Here is a 21,827-nt window from a genome sequence, read left to right as displayed (position 1 = left end):
TCTGTGCGTATCACCTGTATGACACTACCGTCTGTACGTCAGCCTCTCTCACCTGATCTGATCTCAGCAGCATAGACCTCTGTGCGTATCATCTGTATGACACTACCGTCTGTATGTCAGCTTCTCTCACCTGATCTGATCCCAGCAGCATAGGCCTCTGTGCGTATCACCTGTATGACACTACCGTCTGTATGTCAGCCTCTCTCACCTGATCTGATCCCAGCAGCATAGACCTCTGTGCGTATCATCTGTATGACACTACCGTCTGTACGTCAGCCTCTTTCACCTGATCTGATCCCAGCAGCATAGGCCTCTGTGCGTATCACCTGTATGACACTACTGTCTGTATGTCAGCCTCTCTCACCTGATCTCAGCAGCATAGACCTCTGTGCGTATCACCTGTATGACACTACCGTCTGTATGTCAGCCTCTCTCATCTGATCTGATCTCAGCAGCATAGCCCTCTGTGCGTATCACCTGTATGACACTACTGTCTGTATGTCAGCCTCTCTCACCTGATCTGATCTCAGCAGCATAGACCTCTGTGCGTATCACCTGTATGACACTACTGTCTGTACGTCAGCCTCTCTCACCTGATCTGATCTCAGCAGCATAGACCTCTGTGCGTATCACCTGTATGACACTACCGTCTGTACGTCAGCCTCTCTCACCTGATCTGATCTCAGCAGCATAGACCTCTGTGCGTATCACCTGTATGACACTACCGTCTGTACGTCAGCCTCTCTCACCTGATCTGATCTCAGCAGCATAGACCTCTGTGCGTATCACCTGTATGACACTACGGTCTGTATGTCAGCCTCTCTCACCTGATGTGATCTCAGCAGGTACGTCCTCTTCTTTACATTGCTGGTAACACATCTCATCTTCTGGCACAGCCTGTCATACAAGAACATGTGTCACATATGTGTCCCACCCACACAATACACAGGACATCTCTATAGGAGACACACAGGACGGGGACACAGGAATAACACTGTATGCTGCAATGTGAGACATGTGAGGAAGCAGAGCTGGGAGAGGTCAGACCGGGTTCCTCTACCTGATAATCCTGGCTGATCATCTTGTTCTCTTCTCCCATACACCCCGGAGTATAGAGAGGGGTCTCATATGGGTCTACGGGATGTGTAGGATTACACCCACCTGTGGGGAAGGGGCACACACATGTATCTGTATAAATGGTAATGCAAAAGAAGAACTCAGCCGACACAAACACATTATAGTGACGGATATGGTGGAGTAACATAGCAGGAATGGACACTGTGGGCCTTATTCTGGTTCACTCTCAGAGGCAAATTCCTTCTCAAATGGACAAAACCATGTGCACTGCAGGTGGGGTAGATGTTACTTGTGCAGAGAGAGTTAGATTTGGGTGGGGTTTTTCTTCAATGTGAGATCTATATTGCAGTGTAAAAATAAAGCAGTCAGTATTTACCTTGCACAGAAACAAAATAACTCACCCAAATCTAATTCTTTCTGCACATGGTACATCTGCCCCACCTGCACTGATTACGGTTTTGTCCATTTGAGAAGAAATTTGCCTCTGAGAGTGAACCAGAATCAGGCACTATGTGAGATCGAGAACTACATCAGCACCGATTGTTCTCCCGTAGTACTGTGCTAGACTCTGTGGCAGAGAACCAGCAGGTGGTAACCTGCACAGAACCAGCCCTTCCTCCCTCCCATCTCATTACTGCAGAACATGGGCACAACCGATAGGCAGGTTTACCCCTGCGGGTATTGGGGACAGCACAAGATCAGCTAGATGTTATTCTAATCATGTCTGGTGGGGTGATAGTGACCTCCACCAGCACCTGGGATATACATGGGATAAATGTTCAACGCATTGCTCCATGCAGAGCAGCTCCTGGTTCTGTGGTGACTGGTGCGCTTGCTGTAGTCCAGAGTCCCACCACGCTGGTGGAGAGCTTGGCCGAGCAGCTGGGACCAGGACAGGAACCAGCGCAAGGAGGACAGCAGTGACCCTAACTACAGGATTACCCCTTCTGGCTTAGACACCGGGGAATTGGCTGAGTGATAACAAATCATTATATAGGTGATTAATATGCAGACGTCAGGGAGACCACCGGTGCTGGGAATGATCACAGATACAGAGAGCGCCCCCTGCAGTCAGTGTGGCTGGTCTACGGAAGGTGCCCACTTGAAGTCACCAGGTTCCCAATCTTCTGTGGGTGGCGTGGTGACATCAGACTGGAGAGACAGATCACTGCGTTGTAAAGATGATGGCGGTGATGTCCCACTGACTCCGTATCTCTCCCGTGTTCCCATTTATAGCCCTGAGATAACTGCTCTCCCCCCATTTATGTAACGTAACATACACCCCACATTCCCAGTAATATACATATCCCCCCCCATACAGCAATATTGTATCCCCAGATCGTCTGCGTCTCTCACCTGGGCTGATCTCAGCAGGAACGGCCTCTTCCTTACAGTGCTGGTGATAGATCACGGGTCCCGGCTCAGCCTGTCATACAAGGACATGTGTCACATACGTGTCCCACCCACACGTTACACAGAACATCACTATAGGACTCACACACAGGGCGGGGACATGGGAATAACACAATATCCTGCACTGTGAGAAGCGGATGTACAAGGAGGAGAGGTCAGAGCAGGTTCCTCTACCTGATATTCCTGTGTCACTGTCCTGTTCTCTTCCTCTATACAGCCCGGAGAGTACAGAGGGGTCTCACAGGGGTCTGCAGGATTTCTAGCGCTGCGCCCACCTGCGGGGAATGGATACAGAGCATTACATTACAGTAAGTATAGTTATTCTATATACAGCCCGGAGAGTACAGAGGGGTCTCACAGGGGTCTGCGGGATTTCTAGCGCTGCGCCCACCTGCGGGGAATGGGTACAGAGCATTACATTACAGTAGGTATAGTTATTCTATGTACAGCCCGGAGAGTACAGAGGGGTCTCACAGGGGTCTGCGGGATTTCTAGCGCTGATCCCACCTGCGGGGAATGGGTACAGAGCATTACATTACAGTAGGTATAGTTATTCTATATACAGCCCGGAGAGTACAGAGGGGTCTCACAGGGGTCTGCGGGATTTCTAGCGCTGCGCCCACCTGTCGGGAATGGGTACAGAGCATTACATTACAGTAGGTATAGTTATTCTATATACAGCCCGGAGAGTACAGAGGGGTCTCACAGGGGACTGCGGGATTTCTAGCACTGCGCCCACCAGCGGGGAATGGGTACAGAGCACACTGTGTCCGCGCTCTTACAGCCACCTCTATACCCAGCAGCTACAAAGGGCAAAAAAGATTGTTTGGCTTTTATAAATAAATCTATAAACATTAGAAACTGTATGTACAACCTTATTACCTGCCTTACACTATTATATGTATGTACAACCTTATTACCTGCCTGACACTATAATCTGTATGTACAACCTTATTACCTGCCCTGACACTATAATCTGTACGTACAACCTTATTACCTGCCCTGACACTATAATCTGTACGTATAACCTTATTACCTGCCTGACACTATAATCTGTATGTACAACGTTATTACCTGCCTGACACTATAATCTGTACGTACCACCTTATTACCTGCCCTGACGCTATAATCTGTACGTACCACCTTATTACCTGCCCTGACACTATAATCTGTACGTACAACCTCATTACCTGCCCTGACACTATAATCTGTACGTACAACCTTATTACCTGCCCTGACACTATAATCTGTACGTACAACCTTATTACCTGCCTAACACTATAATCTATACGTACAACCTTATTACCTACCTGACACTATAATCTGTATGTACAACCTTATTACCTGCCCTGACACTATAATCTGTACGTACAACCTTATTACCCGCTTGACACTATAATCTGTACGTACAACTTTATTACCTGCCTGACACTATAATCTGTACGTACAACCTTATTACCCGCTTGACACTATAATCTGTACGTACAACCTTATTACCTGCCTGACACTATAATCTGTATGTACAACCTTATTATCTGCCCGACACTATAATCTGTACGTACCACCTTATTACCTGCCCTGACGCTATAATCTGTACGTACCACCTTATTACCTGCCCTGACACTATAATCTGTACGTACAACCTCATTACCTGCCCTGACACTATAATCTATACGTACACCCTTATTACCTGCCCTGACACTATAATCTGTATGTACAACGTTATTACCTGCCTGACACTATAATCTGTATGTACAACCTTATTACCTGCCCTGACGTTATAATCTGTACGTACAACCCTATTACCTGCCCTGACGCTATAATCTGTACGTACAACCTTATTACCTGCCCTGACACTATAATCTGTACGTACAACCTTATTACCTGCCTGACACTATAATCTGTATGTACAACCTTATTATCTGCCCTGACACTATAATCTGTACGTACAACCTTATTATCTGCCCTGACACTATAATCTGTACATACAACCTTATTATCTGCCCTGACACTATAATCTGTACGTACAACCTTATTACCTGCCCTGACACTATAATCTGTATGTACAACCTTATTACCTGCCTGACACTATAATCTGTACGTACAACCTTATTACCTGCCTGACACTATAATCTGTACATACAACCTTATTACCTGCCCTGACACTATAATCTGTATGTACAACCTTATTACCTGCCCTGACACTATAATCTGACACTATAATCTGTATGTACAACCTTATTACCTGCCTGACACTATAATCTGTATTCACAACCTTATTACCTGCCTGACACTATAATCTGTATGTACAACCTTATTACCTGCTTGACACTATAATCTGTACGTACAACCTTATTACCTGCTTGACACTATAATCTGTACGTACAACCTTATTACCTGCCCTGACACTATAATCTGTACGTACAATCTTATTACCTGCCTGACACTATAATCTGTACGTACAACCTTATTACCTGCCTGACACTATAATCTGTACGTACAACCTTATTACCTGCCCTGACACTATAATCTGTACGTACAACCTTATTACCTGCCCTGACACTATAATATGTACGTACAACCTTATTACCTGCCCTGACACTATAATCTGTATGTACAACCTTATTACCTGCCCTGACACTATAATCTGTATGTACAACCTTATTACCTGCCCTGACACTATAATCTGTATGTACAACCTTATTACCTGCCCTGACACTATAATACTTGCCTGACACTATAATCTGTACGTACAACCTTATTACCTGCCCTGACACTATAATCTGTACGTACAACTTTATTACCTGCCTGACACTATAATCTGTATGTACAACCTTATTACCTGCCTGACACTATAATCTGTATGTACAACCTTATTACCTGCCTGCCACTATAATCTGTACGTACAACCTTATTACCCGCTTGACACTATAATCTGTACGTACAACCTTATTACCTGCCTGACACTATAATCTGTATGTACAACCTTATTATCTGCCCGACACTATAATCTGTACGTACCACCTTATTACCTGCCCTGACACTATAATATGTACGTACAACCTTATTACCTGCCCTGACACTATAATCTGTATGTACAACCTTATTACCTGCCCTGACACTATAATCTGTATGTACAACCTTATTACCTGCCCTGACACTATAATCTGTATGTACAACCTTATTACCTGCCCTGACACTATAATACTTGCCTGACACTATAATCTGTACGTACAACCTTATTACCTGCCCTGACACTATAATCTGTACGTACAACTTTATTACCTGCCTGACACTATAATCTGTATGTACAACCTTATTACCTGCCTGACACTATAATCTGTATGTACAACCTTATTACCTGCCCTGACACTATAATATGTACGTACAACCTTATTACCTGCCCTGACACTATAATCTGTATGTACAACCTTATTACCTGCCCTGACACTATAATCTGTATGTACAACCTTATTACCTGCCCTGACACTATAATCTGTATGTACAACCTTATTACCTGCCCTGACACTATAATACTTGCCTGACACTATAATCTGTACGTACAACCTTATTACCTGCCCTGACACTATAATCTGTACGTACAACTTTATTACCTGCCTGACACTATAATCTGTATGTACAACCTTATTACCTGCCTGACACTATAATCTGTATGTACAACCTTATTACCTGCCTGCCACTATAATCTGTACGTACAACCTTATTACCCGCTTGACACTATAATCTGTACGTACAACCTTATTACCTGCCTGACACTATAATCTGTATGTACAACCTTATTATCTGCCCGACACTATAATCTGTACGTACCACCTTATTACCTGCCCTGACACTATAATATGTACGTACAACCTTATTACCTGCCCTGACACTATAATCTGTATGTACAACCTTATTACCTGCCCTGACACTATAATCTGTATGTACAACCTTATTACCTGCCCTGACACTATAATACTTGCCTGACACTATAATCTGTACGTACAACCTTATTACCTGCCCTGACACTATAATCTGTACGTACAACTTTATTACCTGCCTGACACTATAATCTGTATGTACAACCTTATTACCTGCCTGCCACTATAATCTGTACGTACAGCCTTATTACCTGCCTGACAATATAATCTGTATGTACAACCTTATTACCTGCCTGACACTATAATATGTACGTACAACCTTATTACCTGCCCTGACACTATAATCTGTATGTACAACCTTATTACCTGCCCTGACACTATAATCTGTATGTACAACCTTATTACCTGCCTAACACTATAATCTGTACGTACAACCTTATTACCTGCCTGACACTATAATCTGTACGTACAACCTTATTACCTGCCCTGACACTATAATCTGTATAGTATACAATTACCCACAATGTATTGGTCATGTGACCCAATCCCGCTGCCGTCTCACCTGAGCTGCTGGGATCAGGGATCGGCTCCTCTTCCTTACACTGCGGGTGATACATCCTGTGTTCCGGCTCATCCTGTCATACAAGGACAGAGATATTATTACACTGAGCGTCTATACTAGAAGGATACACAGGATAAGGATATGACAGTAACAGAATACAGAAGAGATAATGCAGCCAGTCCCGCTACCTGATCATCCTCTATGAGAATACAGTCCTCTTCCTTTATATGATGCCGGGAATACAGAGGGGTCTCACATCGTCCTGGGGGGCTTCTAGAGCTACACTCTCCTGCGGGGAGAACAGACAATGACAGCCATATAGCAATGCTTAGTAATAACAGCAGCACATATCACTGCACAGGACCTGTCACTAGGTGTCGGGAGTAACAGCCCTGCACATTACATGTATCTGGGTGGGAGGTCACCTCCCGAGGGTCATCATGACCAGTGACACTGGGGGAAGAATGTGTCAATCAACCTTCCACCACCAGCCCCAACATCCGATAGACGGGGGTCAGATGTCAGCTGGAATGGCAGTCGCTTTGGACCCACATGCAAAGTGATGGAGGCCAATTAGGCCCAAACTGCAGCATTCAGTAACAGCCAATCACCTGGGAGAGGGGTGGAGAGAAGTGACTGGATGGTGCAGGATACAGACACACCCCCTGACAGACGTCCTCTTACCCATTGAGTCAGGCAGCTGCGGAGGGTCCATTACATCGTCCTTGTGTCCGCCTGAATAGTCCCACTCTGTCACAGAGAACGAGACCTCCATATCCTTACACTTCCCAGGCACCTGCAGCATAGAAGAGCTGGTTACATGACTAATGGGCCCCATACATCAGCAATCACAATTTATGGATTTTCAGATATTGGGATATTTTGGCCAGATAAATGGATTTTCAGATCTATCCGACTTTGCCCACACATTACAGTTTTTTTCAGTGATCGGCAGATTTTTCCATCTAAAGATTGCATCTTCATATCTGGAAATTGCCCCAATCGATTGTCATTTCAGCTGTTCATAATGTAAATAGATGAAGAAGACGAATTGGGAATGCCCACACATATAAAAAAGATCTGCAGATAATACCAGATTATTAAGTATGTTTAAAAACCTGATTAAGCAATCGATTGGCGATTGTGATTGGGATTGCCAAAAGGGGGAGCCCACACATCTAAAATTAATTGTGGCAATCATCTCCATATCTGAAAATTGTCACAATTAATTGCTGATGTATGGGGCCCTTTACCCCCACACCTAGCAGTACTGTGTAATACATTCCCCTGCAGGGCACTATGGGAGACAATGGGTCAGGGATCAATTATAGAGTGTGCCCTGACCAATCACCAGGGGTCCAGTGATATCAGTATTGTTACACTATAGCACAACATAAACTAGTGATCAATCAAAAAAATATATATATTTTTATGGAGAACGCTATTTTTCAGTTGTTGTATAATAAGTGCTATATCCAAATGTATAACTAGCAGCTATACCCGCTAATACCGCCCACAGACCCCTCCTGCCGAAGAGCGCCCACAGACCCCTCCTGCCGAAGACCGCCCACAGACCCCTCCTGCAGAAGACCGCCCACAGCCCCGTTAGGGAAGACCGCCCACAGCCCCCTGCTAGGGAACACCGCCCACAGACCCCTGCTAGGGAACACCGCCCACAGACCCCTGCTAGGGAAAACCGCCCACAGACCTCTCTGCTAGGGAAAACCGCCCACAGACCTCTCTGCTAGGGAAAACCGCCCACAGACCCCTGCTAGGGAAAACCGCCCACAGACCCCTGCTAGGGAAGACCGCCCACAGACCCCTCCTGCGGAAGACCGCCCAAATGTATAACTAGCGGCTATACCCGCTAAGACCGCCCACAGACCCCTCCTGCCGAAGACCGCCCACAGACCCCTCCTGCCGAAGACCGCCCACAGACCCCTCCTGCTAGGGAAGACCGCCCACAGACTCCTGCTAGGGAAGACCGCCCACAGACCCCTGCTAGGGAAGACCGCCCACAGACCCCTGCTAGGGAAGACCGCCCACAGACCCCTGCTAGGGAAGACCGCCCACAGACCCCTGCTAGGGAAGACCGCCCACATACACCTCCTGTGGAAGACCGCCCACAGACCCCTCCTGTGGAAGACCGCCCACAGACCCCTGACCACTGAGGTCTTATGATATTTAGCCTTGGAAAATGACCTATACAATGATGAAATCCGTATCAGAATCGGTTCCGTGTTCTCAGAGTTTATCTTAATCAGACTCTTATTTATAGAATATTCCAATGTGGTTATTGAGCAAACAGCAACTTTCTAATCAGTGTGATTTGAACCCAAGCTTAACCATATATGATGCTGAAGGCTGAGGTGTGTTCAACCACCCGGAGTATGAGTACATTATCTCAGAGCCCGCGCCCCCCAACACTGGTATAGCTACAGAATATATATAGGCGCGATGATGTACAGATGGAGTCGCGCTGATCTAGCTCGCTGGCGCGACATCGGTCCAGAGGGGGATGACTGAGCGTCACACAAGCATGCACATCCCATTCCCACAAATGGGGCTTGCAAGGGTGTGGGGCCGCCAGCAAGGCGGGGATGTGCGGCCACCAGTGAGGCGGGGATGTGCGGCCACCAGCGAGGATGGGGACGTGCGGCCACCAGTGAGGCGGGGATGTGCGGCCACCAGCGAGGCGGGGATGTGCGGCCACCAGTAGGGTGTGCCCTGTGTGTATTTCTATACGGATTGGAAGTCCTGTGAGTGCCACCCCTGTGGTTGCCGCTACACCTGGTGTCTCTATACCTGGAATGACACTGAGTCATTGGTTACAGTACTACAACCGGTTCCGTGGTTTCGGAGTTTATCAGACAGACGTTATAAGATGTACAGATACAGATAGGAGCTCACCTTTCTGTGATATAACTCAGTAGGTGCCAGGATAATCCCGTCACGGTTCCTCTCCTCTGATGGCGCATGAGGCAGAGCCTCTGTGTTTGGGCTCTGGGTGCCGCTGCTTCTGTCTGGTACAGGGCGGCCGCTGATGTCCGTCACCTGGTCACCTGACTTTCTCACAACAATGAAATCCTATGAGACACAACAGCGAAAGCCCAGATAAAGCCACACGTACAGATGTCATTACACTACGGAATTACTTAGTTTACCCCCAGCGGTATAATTAGATAAAGGGCAGTATTCAATGAGAATTTTCTCCTTGCATGGCGCCATGCACTCGTCGTGTTTTTATGGAGATTCTCCATGTTTGGAGATTCTCCATCACGGGTCTTTAGACACTATTCAATGTCGCAGGGGCTCGTTGCCCCTCGCGGCGAATCTTAACCCCTGCAGCGGACGAGCGTCCGCTGCAGGGTGCCGTGGGACGGTGGCAGGCAGGGAGATTGAAGTCTCCCTGCCTGCCCCAGAACATATGTGGAGGGGAGGAGGGCTCCCAGGGACCCAGGCAACACAAGCTGCCCCCCCCCAGAGCCAGCAGGGGACCGGGTATATTCACTGCCACCCGATGGTGCATATGTAATGATCGGGTGCAGTGAATATATGAATATCTAATGAGCGGCTCGGCTCCGGCCCCCTGCTGGCTGTTATGTGTAAAAAAAAACAAAAAAACATTTTATTAAATATATATTCATGTGCTATAAGCACATGAATAAAAATAGCATGCCCCTTCTCAGAATAAAATTCTGGATTTTTGACACCAAAATTAAAAAAACAAAACTTTTATTTTAAAAAGTTCACAATCCAGTTCTCCATGAAAAGATGGAGAATTGCTACACGGAGAAAATCACTCAGAAAGATGGCGAAAATATCACATTGAATAGGGTGGTTCACTTTTGGAGAGCAAAATTCTCCGTCCAACGCGAAAAGAGCACAAATTCACTATAAAACCCGGCAAATTTTTCTCATTGAATACCGCCCAAAGAGAGCAATATCATTTATTAAATAATTAAGGGACAATGACAACTTTTTGGTATTGGGGACAATACATTGGACAGTCTTGAACAGAAGTAACAATTATTATTTTACCATGTGACCACCATAATTGGTTCCCTATCATAAAAAAATTTTTATTGCCCACATTAGTGATCAATTAATATTGCCCCCTTACTCTAATAAAGTATTGCTATCTCTCATTATACATGAATTATCCTCCCTCCCTAAATAATACTGCCCCATAGTATAACTGATGTTTTATTCCTCTTAATCAGGGACAGACTGGGTAACTGTTCAAAAAATAGGGGCGGGATCACGGCTCATGGGGCGGTGTCACAGGGTCTTGGCCTCATGACACGCCCCCTTTTCCCTGTCCCCCTCACACGGTCACTGTATAATTATGCCTACGCTTGTGCTGATTTTGACAATGTTAAAACTGCTTTAAAGAGGAGAGCGGATGGAGGACCGGAGGGGCAGATGTACTAAGCCTGGTGAGGAGATTAAGTGGCTATAAACACAACAGCCAATAAACTCCTAACTGCCATTTTGCAAACATAGCTGATTGGCTGGTGCATGATCACTTCATCGCTATTGCTGCATGTCACACTATGACATCACAAATGCTCTGTCACTCAGAGAATCTCCCCTGTTGGGAAGTTGTTGTCGTCCAGAGAAGAAGCAGATTTTTCTCTCTCTCCTGTGATATCGGTTATAATCCGTGTTTCTCTGACATTTTGAGGTTACCTGTAATTCAGGACCAGACATGGGCTGTCTATGCAGCAAGATGTGCGTCCCTGCACCGCGGAGGAAGGTCAGTGCGCTGGTATATTTATATATTGTACTGTGCACATAGAGGATACTCCCTGTATGTAGTGTTAGGGGTACATGGGTGGGTGACGCTCCCTGTATGTAGTGTTAGGGGTACATGGGTGGGTGACGCTCCCTGTATGTAGTGTTAGGGGTACATGGGTGGGTGACGCTCCCTGTATGTAGTGTTAGGGGTACATGGGTGGGTGACGCTCCCTGTATGTAGTGTTAGGGGTACATGGGTGGGTGACGCTCCCAGTATGTAGTGTTAGGGGTACATGGGTGGGTGATGCTCCCTGTATGTAGTGTTAGGGGTACATGGGTGGGTGACGCTCCCTGTATGTAGTTTTAGGGGTACATGGGTGGGTGACGCTCCCTGTATGTAATGTTAGGGGTACATGGGTGGGTGACGCTCCCTGTATGTAGTGTTAGGGGTACATGGGTGGGTGACGCTCCCAGTATGTAGTGTTAGGGGTACATGGGTGGGTGACGCTCCCTGTATGTAGTGTTAGGGGTACATGGGTGGGTGACGCTCCCTGTATGTAGTGTTAGGGGTACATGGGTGGGTGACGCTCCCTGTATGTAGTGTTAGGGGTACATGGGTGGGTGACGCTCCCTGTATGTAGTGTTAGGGGTACAGGAGCACACTCCTGTTAGCCCTGGTTAGCACTTGGGAGTGGGTATAGGTGACCCTTGTGGTCCTGCTCATGTGGGTCTGATAGTAACAGTCACATATATCCACCTGCCCCTTTTCCTCCCGCCAGACTAACTGCCACTAACTGCCCCCTGGTGACCCTCATACCAGGGGAAGCGCATGATGTGACCTATGGCCCATTCCAGGAGGGACACAGCGCTCCTGGACTTCCCTCTGACATCAGGATTGCTGTATGTAGCCAGGGAGTGACGGCTTTTCCCATTATATATATTTTCGGAATATATAAAAACTAAAACTTGTCTTTCTGTACAAACTTAGTTTACAGTGGAAGATAAGTTACATAGGAGCGAATTAAAACACGGATGAGCCACCTAAAATAATTCCAAATTAAAATTGGTAATTTCTTTATTAATTAAAAACCATATTTTTCCCTTCTGAAACTCTGCTGCTTTGTCCATTTTATGGTTTGCTTTATTTTGGTTGGATTGTATCTCATCAATGTGGTCTATGTCCCCCAAATGGACCTGTGATACTTATTCTGTCTGCTGTATTGTATCTCATCAATGTGGTCTATGTCCCCCAAATGGACCTGTGATACTTATTGTGTCTGCTGTACTGTATCTCATCAATGTGGTCTATGTCCCCCAAATGGACCTGTGATACTTATTCTGTCTGCTGTACTGTATCTCATCAATGTGGTTTATGTCCCCCAAATGGACCTGTGATACTTATTCTGTCTGCTGTACTGTATCTCATCAATGTGGTCTATGTCCCCCAAATGGACCTGTGATACTTATTCTGTCTGCTGTACTGTATCTCATCAATGTGGTCTATGTCCCCCAAATGGACCTGTGAGACTTATTCTGTCTGCTGTATTGCATCTCATCAATGTGGTCTATGTCCCCCAAATGGACCTGTGATACTTATTCTGTCTGCTGTATTGTATCTCATCAATGTGGTTTATGTCCCCCAAATGGACCTGTGATACTTATTCTGTCTGCTGTATTGTATCTCATCAATGTGGTTTATGTCCCCCAAATGGACCTGTGAGACTTATTCTGTCTGCTGTACTGTATCTCATCAATGTGGTCTATGTCCCCCAAATGGACCTGTGAGACTTATTCTGTCTGCTGTACTGTATCTCATCAATGTGGTCTATGTCCCCCAAATGGACCTGTGAGACTTATTCTGTCTGCTGTACTGTATCTCATCAATGTGGTTTATGTCACCCAAATGGACCTGTGAGACTTATTCTGTCTGCTGTACTGTATCTCATCAATGTGGTCTATGTCCCCCAAATGGACCTGTGAGACTTATTCTGTCTGCTGTATTTTATCTCATCAATGTGGTCTATGTCCCCCAAATGGACCTGTGATACTTATTCTGTCTGCTGTATTGTATCTCATCAATGTGGTCTATGTTCCCCAAATGGACATGTGATACTTATTCTGTCTGCTGTATTGCATCTCATCAATGTGGTCTATGTCCCCCAAATGGACCTGTGATACTTATTCTGTCTGCTGTATTGTATCTCATCAATGTGGTTTATGTCCCCCAAATGGACCTGTGATACTTATTGTCTGCTGTATTGTATCTCATCAATGTGGTCTATGTCCCCCAAATGGACCTGTGATACTTATTCTGTCTGCTGTACTGTATCTCATCAATGTGGTCTATGTCCCCCAAATGGACCTGTGAGACTTATTCTGTCTGCTGTACTGTATCTCATCAATGTGGTCTATGTCCCCCAAATGGACCTGTGATACTTATTCTGTCTGCTGTACTGTATCTCATCAATGTGGTCTATGTCCCCCAAATGGACCTGTGATACTTATTCTGTCTGCTGTACTGTATCTCATCAATGTGGTCTATGTCCCCCAAATGGACCTGTGAGACTTATTCTGTCTGCTGTACTGTATCTCATCAATGTGGTTTATGTCACCCAAATGGACCTGTGAGACTTATTCTGTCTGCTGTACTGTATCTCATCAATGTGGTCTATGTCCCCCAAATGGACCTGTGAGACTTATTCTGTCTGCTGTATTTTATCTCATCAATGTGGTCTATGTCCCCCAAATGGACCTGTGATACTTATTCTGTCTGCTGTATTGTATCTCATCAATGTGGTCTATGTTCCCCAAATGGACATGTGATACTTATTCTGTCTGCTGTATTGCATCTCATCAATGTGGTCTATGTCCCCCAAATGGACCTGTGATACTTATTCTGTCTGCTGTATTGTATCTCATCAATGTGGTTTATGTCCCCCAAATGGACCTGTGATACTTATTGTCTGCTGTATTGTATCTCATCAATGTGGTCTATGTCCCCCAAATGGACCTGTGATACTTATTCTGTCTGCTGTACTGTATCTCATCAATGTGGTCTATGTCCCCCAAATGGACCTGTGAGACTTATTCTGTCTGCTGTACTGTATCTCATCAATGTGGTCTATGTCCCCCAAATGGACCTGTGATACTTATTCTGTCTGCTGTACTGTATCTCATCAATGTGGTCTATGTCACCCAAATGGACCTGTGATACTTATTCTGTCTGCTGTATTGTATCTCATCAATGTGGTCTATGTCCCCCAAATGGACCTGTGATACTTATTCTGTCTGCTGTACTGTATCTCATCAATGTGGTCTATGTCCCCCAAATGGACCTGTGAGACTTATTCTGTCTGCTGTACTGTATCTCATCAATGTGGTCTATGTCCCCCAAATGGACCTGTGATACTTATTCTGTCTGCTGTACTGTATCTCATCAATGTGGTCTATGTCCCCCAAAGGGACCTGTGATACTTATTCTGTCTGCTGTACTGTATCTCATCAATGTGGTCTATGTCCCCCAAATGGACCTGTGAGACTTATTCTGTCTGCTGTATTGTATCTCATCAATGTGGTTTATGTCACCCAAATGGACCTGTGATACTTATTCTGTCTGCTGTATTGTATCTCATCAATGTGGTCTATGTCCCCCAAATGGACCTGTGAGCCTTATTCTGTCTGCTGTACTGTATCTCATCAATGTGGTCTATGTCCCCCAAATGGACCTGTGATACTTATTCTGTCTGCTGTATTGTATCTCATCAATGTGGTCTATGTCCCCCAAATGGACCTGTGATACTTATTCTGTCTGCTGTACTGTATCTCATCAATGTGGTCTATGTCCCCCAAATGGACCTGTGATACTTATTCTGTCTGCTGTATTTTAGTAAAACTTTATACAAAAAACCCCACAATTTTTGCTCTACGCTTATATGTATAATTCCGGTGTGACAGCAGCACAGAGTATATATCCAGAATGGCTGCAGCAATTTACACCAAACGTGATGCACATATGACTTACAATCTGGGAACAAACACCCCCACGGTGTGTAACACACCCCTAGCACCCCTTAGGGGTAAGGCAGCAGCACAGAGTATTTCAGGACATGCATGCTATGTCAGTAAGGACAGGGCAGCATGTGACGGGGGCAGTGACATGATGTGAGGAGGGGAATGGAGATAGCACAACCCCACACACAGAGTTATATAGTGGCAGTAGCAGGGTCCCCCAGCAGCACAGAGTATATCAGGAGATGCATAACGTAAATGACTGAACAACTATAGTTCTAATTTACTATATATATATAGCAGCAGGGGTTAGCACAGCACTCCAGGATACCTGACGAAAATGCCACAATAAAGGAGGCATTGAAACGTTGTATACCAACCTATTGGTCCTGTCTATTACTGTACAAGACGCCAGGAGTGCTGTGCTAACCCCCTGCTGCTATCTCTAATCCTCCCTGCACGGGCACCCGGCGCAGCATACTGTACTGATACGGAGAGCCGGACCACCGCGAGATATTAGGCACTCCCAACAAAGAACGAAGCTGCAGCCGGTGCTGTCACAAATGAAGACATGGAGACGAGGACAGGACAGAGAGGCACTCACGACTTGGATTCAAATAAAGGCAACTGGAGCCAAATTTATAAACATATATGTTATATAATTTGACTCCAGTTGCCTTTATTTGAATCCAAGTCATGAGTGCCTCTGTCCTTGTCTATATATATATATATATATATATATATATATATATATATATATATATTTATATATCCATGTAGAGGGGGCGCCCGGCTACGCTACGTTTTCAGCATAGGCTAAGCTACACTGTCGGCGTAGCCCAACGGTTGCCTAGCGTACTTAGCGTAATGACTCCACGGCAGCCCGGCTCTGTCCCTGTAATCCATGGCTCTGTCCCTGGGGTCCATGGCAAGCCCAGTGAGCGCCTCTCACACAGTGCTGGTAACCGCCAGATCTCCTGCGCTGGCGGACGCCGGCGCAGAGGGGATCATGCGGGCGCTGGCGGTGAAGCGATCCAACTGTCTGAGATGCAGGTGCGTCTGAGACACTCCTGCGTCTCAGTAATTATTGTGGCAGGGTACGGCAACCCTGTCCGTGTCCGCTTCAGGGAGAGCCTCCTTTTCAAGCCTCCACTATCCACGCCAGCCCGAAGCGTGGCGAGGAAAGCGAGTCCCTCGAAGGGACGCGTTATGCGTCCCACTGACCTGTTCATACCCCCACTATCCACGTCGGCGTAGAGTTGATACTATAAAGTGTGGCTCGAGCCACCGAGGAATGCCCGAAGCATGGCGAGCCCTGCGAGGGGACGCTGATAACTTTACATGTATTCCGCCTGCGCTCGCCACACATTATTCACGTCGGCATGGACTTGATTTTATAAAGTGTGGCGAGCACACGCGGAATACATGTAAAGTTATCCGTGTCCCCTCGCGGGGCTCGCCACGCTTCGGGCTCGGTGGCTCGCTGCGCTTGCCACACTTTAGAAAATCAACTCCATGCAGATATGGATAGTGGGGGTATGAACAGGTCGGGGGGGACGCGTAACGCGTCCCCTCGCCACGCTTCGGTCTGGCGTGGATAGAGGAGTGCCAGCCTTTCTTTGATTCTCTACACCAACATTTTGGAAGGGCACCAGGGCAGCAGCGTTGAGTGCCGGGCCACACAAACCTTATATGTATGCGTGTATGTATATGTATATATATATATATATATATATATATATATATATATATATGTATATATATATATATATATATATATATATATATATATATATATATATATATATATATATATATATACTGACCTAATTAGCCCCTCCCCCTCTCAGCATAGACCCGCTACCCGGGGGGGGGGGGTTACACTAACTATGGTTACAGATTACTGTCAGAATATGACATTTAGGTACAGTAAGAAAGCTGGAGGATCTTGCTCCATCCTTATATATTACTATACTCTTACTATGACGGTCAGCATCTGTACTAGTCGCTATAACAATACATTATAAGCCACAATGGCAGAGTTACAGCCGGTTCCCCTGCCCTGATCTATTCTATTGCTTCTATGGTAGAAAGTGACTGCACTGCGGAGAATTATGTAGTCACAGCTCATGGTGTCTCTTCCTCTGCTCCTTATAGCCGGGCAAGTCTGCCAAGGTAAAGAGGCTCGTGGTCAGGCCCCCCACCACTAGTGTGACTCCACCTTTGCTGGACACACCTCCACCATCGCCAGTGGACTGCAACCTGCACAACACAGGTAAGCTTCCCCATGTACGGGCTGGCTGTGAGCTTCCCCAGGTGTTCTGTACGGGCTGGATGTGAGCTTCCCCGGGTGATATGTACAAGCTGGATGTGAGCTTCCCCAGGTGTTATGTACGGGGTGGATGTGAGCTTCCCCAGGTGTTATGTACGGGCTGGCTGTGAGCTTCCCCAAGTGTTATGTAAGGGCTGGATGTGAGCTTCCCCAGGTGTTATGTACGGACTGGATGTGAGCTTCCCCAGGTGTTATGTACGGACTGGATGTGAGCTTCCCCAGGTGTTATGTACGTGCTGGATGTGAGCTTCCCCAGGTGTTATGTACGGACTGGATGTGAGCTTCCCCGGGTGTTATGTACGGGCTGGATGTGAGCTTCCCCGGGTGTTATGTACGGGCTGGATGTGAGCTCACCCGGGTGTTATGTACGGGCTGGATGTGAGCTCACCCGGGTGTTATGTACGGGCTGGATGTGAGCTCACCCGGGTGTTATGTACGGGCTGGATGTGAGCTCACCCGGGTGTTATGTAAGGGCTGGATGTGAGCTCACCCGGGTGTTATGTACGGGCTGGATGTAAGCTTCACCAGGTGTTATGTACGGACTGGATGTGAGCTTCCCCAGGTGTTATGTACGGACTGGATGTGAGCTTCCCCAGGTGTTATGTACGGGCTGGATGTGAACTTCCCCAGGTGTTATGTACGGGCTGGATGTAAGCTTCCCCGGGTGTTATGTACGGGCTGGATGTGAGCTCACCCGGGTGTTATGTACGGGCTGGATGTGAGCTCACCCTGGTGTTATGTACGGGCTGGATGTAAGCTTCCCCAGGTGTTATGTACGGGCTGGATGTGAGCTTCCCCGGGTGTTATGTACGGGCTGGATGTAAGCTTCCCCAGGTGTTATGTATGGGCTGAATGTGAGCTTCCCCGGGTGTTATGTACGGGCTGGATGTGACCTTCCCCGGGTGTTATATACGGGCTGGATGTGAGCTTACCCGGGTGTTATGTACGGGCTGGATGTGAGCTTCCCCAGGTGTTATGTACGGACTGGATGTTTGTAATACAAGTGTAACACAAGCGGACCCCTAAAGTGTGTATAGGGGGCAAGCAGGTCTGAATCAGGCTCATAGACAGTACGGGGTACATTTGCTACAATAAGAAGAGGTGATGTTGCCCATAACAACCAATAAGATTCTGTCTATCATTTTCTAGCAGAGTCTAGGGATTCATCAGACATCGGCAGCTGTTACTCAGATAGTGGCTGTAATGATTCCGATAACTGCTGCAGTGACTCTCATATTACCTGCACCTGCTCCATTGGAGAAGTAACAGCGGAAGTCATAAATGGAAAATATGACTTTTACCTGTGCAATGCAGGTGAGCTTCCCCAGCTGTTATGTACGGGCCGGATGTGAGCTTCCCCGGGTGTTATGTACAGGCTGGATGTGAGCTTCCCCAGGTGAAATGTACGGGCTGGATGTAAGCTTCCCCGGGTGTTATGTACGGGCTGGATGTGAGCTTCCCTTGGTGTTACCTACGGGCTGGATGTGAGCTTCCCCGGGTGTTATGTACGGGCTGGATGTGAGCTTCCCCTGGTGCTAGGTACGGGCTGGATGTGAGCTTCCTCGGGTGTTACGTACGGGCCGGATGTGATTCCCCGGGTGTTACGTACGGGCCGGATGTGAGCTTCCCCGGGTGTTACGTACGGGCCGGATGTGAGCTTCCCCGGGTGTTACGTACGGGCCGGATGTGAGCTTCCCCGGGTGTTACGTACGGGCCGGATGTGAGCTTCCCCGGGTGTTACGTACGGGCCGGATGTGAGCTTCCCCGGGTGTTATGTACGGGCCGGATGTGAGCTTCCCCGGGTGTTATGTACGGGCCGGATGTGAACCTCCCCGGGTGTTCTGTACGGGCCGGATGTGAGCTTCACCGGGTGTTATGTACGGGCCGGATGTGAGCTTCCCCAGGTGTTATGTACGGGCCGGATGTGAGCTTCCCCAAGTGTTATGTACGGGCCGGATGTGAGCTTCCCCAGGTGTTATGTACGGGCCGGATGTGAGCTTCCCCAGGTGTTACGTACGGGCCGGATGTGAGCTTCCCCAGGTGCTACGTACGGACCGGATGTGAGCTTCCCCGGGTGTTATGTACGGGCCGGATGTGAGCTTCCCCGGGTGTTATGTACAGGCTGGATGTGAGCTTCCCCGGGTGCTATGTACGGGCTGGATGTGAGCTTCCCCAGGTGTTATGTGCGGGCTGGATGTGAGCTTCCCCAGGTGTTATGTACGGGCTGGATGTGAGCTTCCCCGGGTGTTATGTACAGGCTGGATGTGAGCTTCCTCGGGTGCTATGTACGGGCTGGATGTGAGCTTCCCCGGGTGTTATGTACAGGCTGGATGTAAGCTTCCCCGGGTGTTATGTACGGGCTGGATGTGAGCTTACCCAGGTGTTATGTACGGACTGGATGTTTGTAATACAAGTGTAACACAAGCTGACCCCTAAAGTGTGTATGGGGGGGCAAGCAGGTCTGAATCAGGCTCATAGACAGTACGGGGTACATTTGCTACAATAACAAGAGGTGATGTTGCCCATAACAACCAATAAGATTCTGTCTATCCTTTTCTAGCAGAGTCTACGGATTCATCAGACATCGGCAGCTGTTACTCAGATAGTGGCTGCAATGATTCCGATAACTGCTGCAGTGACTCTATTACCTGCACCTGCTCCATTGGAGAAGTAACAGCGGAAGTCATAAATGGAAAATATGACTTTTACCTGTGCAACGCAGGTGAGCTTCCCCAGCTGTTATGTACGGGCCGGATGTGAGCTTCCCCGGGTGTTATGTACGGGCTGGATGTAAGCTTCCTCGGGTGTTACGTACGGGCTGGATGTGAGCTTCCCCGGGTGTTACGTACGGGCTGGATGTGAGCTTCCCCGGGTGATACGTACGGGCTGGATGTGAGCTTCCCCGGGTGTTACGTACGGGCTGGATGTGAGCTTCCCCGGGTGTTACGTACGGGCTGGATGTGAGCTTCCCCGGGTGTTACGTACGGGCTGGATGTGAGCTTCCCCGGGTGTTACTTACGGGCTGGATGTGAGCTTCCCCGGGTGTTATGTACGGGCTAGATGTGAGCTTCCCCGGGTGCTATGTACGGGCTGGATGTAAGCTTCCCCAGGTGTTATGTACGGGCTGGATGTGAGCTTCCCCGGGTGTTATGTACGGGCTGGATGTAAACTTCCCCGGGTGTTATGTACGGGCTGGATGTGAGCTTCCCTGGGTGTTATGTACGGGCTGGATGTGAGCTTCCCGGGTGTTATGTACAGGCTGGATGTAAGCTTCCCCGGGTGTTATGTACGGGCTGGATGTGAGCTTACCCAGGTGTTATGTACGGGCTGGATGTGAGCTTCCCCAGGTGTTATGTACGGGCTGGATGTAAGCTTCCCCGGGTGATATGTACGGGCTGGATGTGAGCTTCCCCGGGTGTTATGTACGGGCTGGATGTAAGCTTCCCCGGGTGTTATGTACGGGCTGGATGTGAGCTTCCCCGGGTGTTATGTACGGACTGGATGTGAGCTTCCCCGGGTGTTATGTAAAGGCTGGATGTGAGCTTTCCCGGGTGTTATGTACAGGCTGGATGTGAGCTTCCACGGGTGTTATGTACGGGCTGGATGAAAGCTTCCCCGGGTGTTATGTACAGGCTGGATGTGAGCTTCCCCGGGTGCTATGTACGGGCTGGATGTGAGCTTCCCCGGGTGCTATGTACGGGCTGGATGTGAGCTTCCCCGGGTGTTATGTACGGGCTGGATGTAAGCTTCCCCAGGTGTTATGTACGGGCTGGATGTGAGCTTCCCTGGGTGTTATGTACGGGCTGGATGTGAG

The 21,827-nt window shown here is 47.6% G+C and overlaps 1 protein-coding gene across 5 annotated transcripts in view; it reads right to left on the bottom strand.

Annotated features, from left to right (window-relative positions):
• Positions 1-21,827, bottom strand: part of LOC146058211 (uncharacterized) — a 74,082-nt gene that overhangs the window by 35,362 nt on the left and 16,893 nt on the right. For all 5 annotated transcript variants that reach the window (XM_083170343.1, XM_083170344.1, XM_083170346.1 and 2 more), the window contains exons 3-10: positions 9,844-10,020; positions 7,618-7,729; positions 7,122-7,222; positions 6,934-7,006; positions 2,665-2,765; positions 2,434-2,503; positions 1,061-1,161; positions 828-897 (exon numbers count right to left, since the gene is read on the bottom strand). In XM_083170343.1, coding sequence (XP_083026469.1) covers positions 828-897; positions 1,061-1,161; positions 2,434-2,503; positions 2,665-2,765; positions 6,934-7,006; positions 7,122-7,222; positions 7,618-7,729; positions 9,844-10,020 — 805 coding nt within the window. The remainder of the gene's footprint in view (positions 1-827; positions 898-1,060; positions 1,162-2,433; positions 2,504-2,664; positions 2,766-6,933; positions 7,007-7,121; positions 7,223-7,617; positions 7,730-9,843; positions 10,021-21,827) is intronic.

The sequence above is a fragment of the Crinia signifera genome, chromosome 2 (genome assembly GCF_055691185.1).
Source record: "Crinia signifera chromosome 2, ASM5569118v1, whole genome shotgun sequence".
Lineage (NCBI taxonomy): Eukaryota > Metazoa > Chordata > Amphibia > Anura > Myobatrachidae > Crinia > Crinia signifera.
The sequence above is the reverse complement of the archived record's forward strand: the minus strand, read 5'-3'. Positions and strand labels throughout refer to the sequence as shown.